At 41.8% G+C, this 4,896-nt stretch overlaps 1 protein-coding gene across 1 annotated transcript; it reads left to right on the top strand.

The window, feature by feature from the left end:
- Positions 1–2,372: 2,372 nt before the first annotated feature.
- Positions 2,373–4,658, top strand: LOC149195787 (uncharacterized). Its single transcript, XM_089408023.1, has 2 exons — positions 2,373–4,294; positions 4,526–4,658. The coding sequence occupies exons 1-2, from the start codon at positions 2,373–2,375 to the stop codon at positions 4,656–4,658; spliced, it is 2,055 nt and encodes a 684-aa protein (XP_089264149.1).
- The last annotated feature ends 238 nt before the right edge of the window (positions 4,659–4,896 follow it).

The raw sequence follows: 4,896 nt of genomic DNA, 5'->3' as shown, positions 1-4,896 counted from the left end.
GCTGTGGAAGGGTTCGTCAAGAAAGACAAGGCAAATCAAACCATACTCGACGAAACGGAAAAGGGTATGTGCTCAGGGACCCCTATTTCCTCTCTTATTTCTCCTGAGCATAATTCTGTAAAAATAAATATTGCATCCTCATCATATCAAAAGTAAGAAAATAATAATGTTGATAATATGGAACATATAATGTCATGCCCGAATGTGGAAACCATAGCTGAAGCCTTACCGTCTCTGGATATAAATTGTGAAGACAAATGGCCTCCCCTTTCACTCCCAGTAACTCGGCCTCCTTGCCCTTACAACCTGAGATCTTTGGGAGGGAATCATGAGGACCAGGGGTCTTTAGGTGGGTTGGGACCGATCCATTCACAGAACAGTTCCAAAAACAAACGAGGACGGAAATCAGATATGTCCAAGGAAAAACTAAAAGCTAAATTAGATGTTGCAGATGGTAAACAATATTCTATCCCGGGGGTTCTTAGAGCAGCTCATCCCCCTAAGGGTGTTATCAAATGATCCTGACATCCTGGAATTGCAGAGGTTTGGCCAGCAAACCTAAAAAACTGGCCTTGAAAGATTGGATATCTAACTCCAATTTAGATGTTATCTTTTTGCAAGAAACCCTAGGGAAGGCTTCCGAGATTGAACCTATGATTAAATCCCTTCTGCCTGGGTGGGTTTTCATTGCTATCGATGCCTCTGGTCATTCGGGGGGCATTGCAATTGGTTACAAAGAAGGGCGGGTAAAAGTCATCAACCATTGGGGGATGAAAAATGTTATGGGCATGGAGATAATATCCCCAGACTTCACTTTCCCCATCACCTTAGTAAATATCTACGAGCCATGTCAGGGCAGGGACTCCTTCTGGGAAGATTTGATGACAAAATCTATTATGAAATCACCTTTGATGATTATGGGAGGTGATTTAAATTTTTCCATGGGTAGAGCTGAAGCTTGGGGTCCATCTGCGAGAGAAGATCCCCTTACTGATTTTTTCTACAACCTCATCACGGAGAATAATTTAATAGATCCCTCCCCGCTCAAGCTTAAGCCGACTTGGAGGAATCGAAGGATTGGAGAAGGCCGGATTGCCAAAACAATAGACCGTTTTCTGTTAACGGAGTCATTATCTTCTAAAGCTCCTTCGATCAGACAGTGGGTTGAGGAAATAGGGAATTCGGATCATTTCCCGATTTTCTTAGACATAACTATTCCTCCTCACAAACCTCCTGCCCCTTTTAAGTTCAATCCTGCATGGCTCCAAGATTCCACTTTCTGCAATCTGTTTAAAGAAACATGGATTCACCCTGATCACAATGCAGGCGAGGATAAAAGTTTTTTGTTCATGGAGAATTTAAAAAGATTGAAGAAAGCCACAATTTCATGGGGAAAGGACAGAAAATTGAAACAAAATGCGGAGATGATCAGTATAAGGGAGGAGCTAAAGCAGATGGAGAGTATGGAGTCAGATGGATACTCCTCACAAGTCTCAAAGGACAGAATCCTTCACTTGGAGAAGCAGCAAAATAAAATTCTTTTGGAAAGGGAAGAAGAGTGGAGGATCAAGAGTAGGGAAACTTGGCTAAAATCTGGGGATGAGAACACTAGGTTTTTCCATAATTTTGCAAAAGGAAGGAAATCTTTAAATACTATCTGGCGCCTTAAAGATGAAGAAGGGAGAGAAGTCAGCTCCTTCCCAGAGCTTTCTGGTTTGGGAAAAAGACATTTTCAAAATATTTTTGCAGACCAAGGAGAGGGTACTATTGCAGAAGTCTTTAGAACTGTGCAAAGTTTTCCTAGATTCATTGAGGAAGATGAAGCAGAAGACCTTACAATTCCGGTTACTAAGGAGGAGATAGAAACAACTATGAAGCTCATGGGCAAAGACAAAAGCCCAGGCCCTGATGGCTGGACTATAGAATTGTTTCTCCATTTTTTTGAACAAATTGGAGCTGAGTTAACTGAAGTAGTTGAAGAATCTAGGCTGAAAGGAGTTGTCTATAGACCTTTTAACTCAACATTTATTGCTCTCATTCCCAAGAAGGATGAGCCAGAAAGTTTTGAAGACTTTAGACCAATTTCTTTGTGTAACTGCATTTACAAGATTATTTCAAAGGTTATTGCTCTCAGAATTGAACCAATCCTGTCAAGAAATATATCAATGGAAAAATTTGGGTTCCTGGATGGAAGACAGATCCATGCAGCCATAGGAGTAGCCTAGGAGGTTATCCATAGTGTCAAAATGAAGAAAAAGAAGGGAGTTGTTCTCAAAATCGACCTATCCAAAGCATATGATAGGATCAGCTGGCTCTACCTAAGGATGTTGCTAACACATGTGGGTTTCAGCTATCCTTTTGTCAGCTGGATCATGGGGTGCATCACAAATGTCAGCTTTGCAGTACTGGTCAATGGAGCAGCCTCCTCTTTCTTTAACAGCCAGAGAGGCCTCAGACAAGGGTGTCCATTATCCCCTCTCCTGTTCCTCCTTGTGGCAGAAGGGCTCAGTAGACTGATTCACAAAGCCAGAAGAGAGGAGAAGGTAAAAGGTATCGAGGTAGCAATCAATCTCTACATCACTCACCTTCTTTTCGTTGATGATATCTTGATTTTCACCAATGGTAATTGCAGTGAACTAAAGGAGTTAAAATGCATTTTTGATCTTTTTCTAAAAGCAACTGGAATGCAAATTAATTCTGGGAAATCACAAGCTTGTATGGCAGATTTTGAAAGAAGGGAAAGAAATCAAATGGCTGATCTTTTTCCTTTCCCCAGTCAACCTCTGGAAGTTCCCTTCAAATATCTGGGTTTTTGGTTAAAGCCTGCTGCATACAAAAAAGAAGATTGGAACTGCCTCATAGCAAAGATAGAATCCAGAATATCACACTGGAGCTTTAGATGGCTGACCAGAGCAGGTAGGTTGACCCTTATTAAATCAGTCTTGTTAGCCATCCCAGTTTACTGGGCCGCACTAACCTGGATTCCTAAAGGAGTAATGGAGAAAATCAGAAGAATCTGTCGCAGATTCCTATGGGCAGGAACAAAGGAATCCTCGGGTTTACCCTGGGTGGCTTGGGACAAAGTGGCCAGACCAAAAGAATGGGGAGGGTGGGGGATAAAAAGACTCCCTGAGTTCAGCAATTCATTAGCAGCAAAATCAGGATGGAGGCTAATAACCATGGAAAACCTGTGGACAAGGGTGGTGAAAAGGAAGTACATTGACCCAATTCCTTTGGAAGAATGGATCCGGAGTCAAAATAAGAAGGTAAAAAATTCTTCAGCAATCTCGAAGGCCACGGTGGATGCCTTCTCAGTGATCGAGCAAGGTTTAGCATGGAAAGTGGGAGATGGTAGACAGATCAGGATTGGCAGAGACCCATGGGTTGGATGCAATGAAGCTTTTGCTTTATCCCCAGGGCTTCTTCGACACCTTGATTCTAAAGGTATTATATCATTAAATCAGGTGGAAAGAGTTGGACAGTCTACTATCTGGGGACAGGCTTGGAAGGATGATGAAGAATTAGGGTTAAATGTTAGATGGAAGAACGAATGGGAGGTGTTCATCAAAGAACTACAACGATCCAATGTCAGGATAAAGGATGAACCTGATTGCTTGATGTGGGCACAAAGCAAATCTGGGGGGTATACCCCAAAAGATGGATATTCTTTTCTAATGGGAAAGAAAGGATGGGGAGCTCCGGAATGGTGGGCAAAAGATATATGGAAACTCAAATGCCCTGCCAAGTCCGGGCTCTTTCTCTGGTGCATTTTAAAAAGGAAGGTCCCAACATGGGAAACATTGCAGTCAAGGTTTTTAGCTGGGTCAGGGCGATGCCCTTTGTGCAAATCTGATGAGGAAACCATCAATCATCTTTTCACCACCTGTGCTTTCTCAAGGAAGATTTGGGAGGAGGTCACTGGTTTTCTCAAGGTTAAATCTCAGTGGGGGCAAGACCCCTTGGATGCTGCTTGGAGGAAATGGTGGCAAACCTATCCGGAAGGGAATTTGAGGAACCTGCCCCTTATTTTCTGCTGGGGTGTATGGCTTGCTAGAAACAAGAGTCTATTCCAAGATAAGGATACACCTTCTTCTGTTATTGCCACTAATATCACAGCCATATATTCTGCCTTGCCTCCACCTGAGGACAAAAAATCCAAAACAAAACAAAGACATATCAATATTCAGGAGGGCATTCCTTGTGGTTTCTTTGATGGGGCTTCCCAAAACAACAGGGCTGGAGCTGGCCTGTGCATACACATAAATTCAGAACATTCTTTAAAAGCTTCTGTCGGGTTGGGTACAGGCACAAATAACTATGCTGAACTATCGGCCTTACGATACCTTTTATGCTGGCTCCATCACAGAAACATCAACTCTATATAGATTTTTGGGGATTCACTAAATGTCATAAACTGGGTCAATGGAATTGCATCTTGTCAAAATGAGATTTTGAAGACAATTGTAGAAGAAATTTTCTATCTGAAGACATTTTTTAACAGGTTTTCAATATTCCATATCTACAGGGACAGGAATGAGGAAGCAGATCAGCTATCTAAGGCTGGTCTACAACAGGATCCGGGCAGCTGGGAAATAGAAGAGACCAGACAGGGGCAGTCTTACAGAACAGATCAGCCTCCATATGCTCAGCATTTTTGACCACAGTTTTTTTTCTCCTTTTTTGACAGCACTTTTCTCAGATATATTTCTACAGTTTAGGTTTTGTATATAATTTCCTTACTAGTCTTTTTATCCAGCTTATAGATTACAGCTTACAGACTCTTATTATTATTTTTGTTATATTTCCACATGGTTTCAGACATATTTTTTTGTTGTATGGGGTTGTTTATCCTTCGTTGAAGGAGGCCCCAGGTTTCATTATGTTATTTTCAGTTGT

The sequence above is a fragment of the Pinus tabuliformis genome, chromosome 2_2 (assembly GCF_031772625.1).
Source record: "Pinus tabuliformis cultivar Carrire ecotype Pingquan chromosome 2_2, CPIR1, whole genome shotgun sequence".
NCBI classification, from domain to species: Eukaryota; Viridiplantae; Streptophyta; class Pinopsida; order Pinales; family Pinaceae; genus Pinus; species Pinus tabuliformis.
This window is presented reverse-complemented; position numbering and strand designations above follow the sequence as displayed.

What these genes read in the sequence shown, in the direction of transcription:
- LOC149195787 (XM_089408023.1), top strand. Translation starts at nt 2,373, where the DNA reads ATGGGGTGCATCACAAATGTCAGCTTTGCAGTACTGGTCAATGGAGCA. An exon ending in TCTTTAAAAGCTTCTGTCGG is followed by an intron (nt 4,295 to 4,525) that starts GTTGGGTACAGG and finishes CCATATCTACAG; the next exon opens with GGACAGGAATGAGGAAGCAG.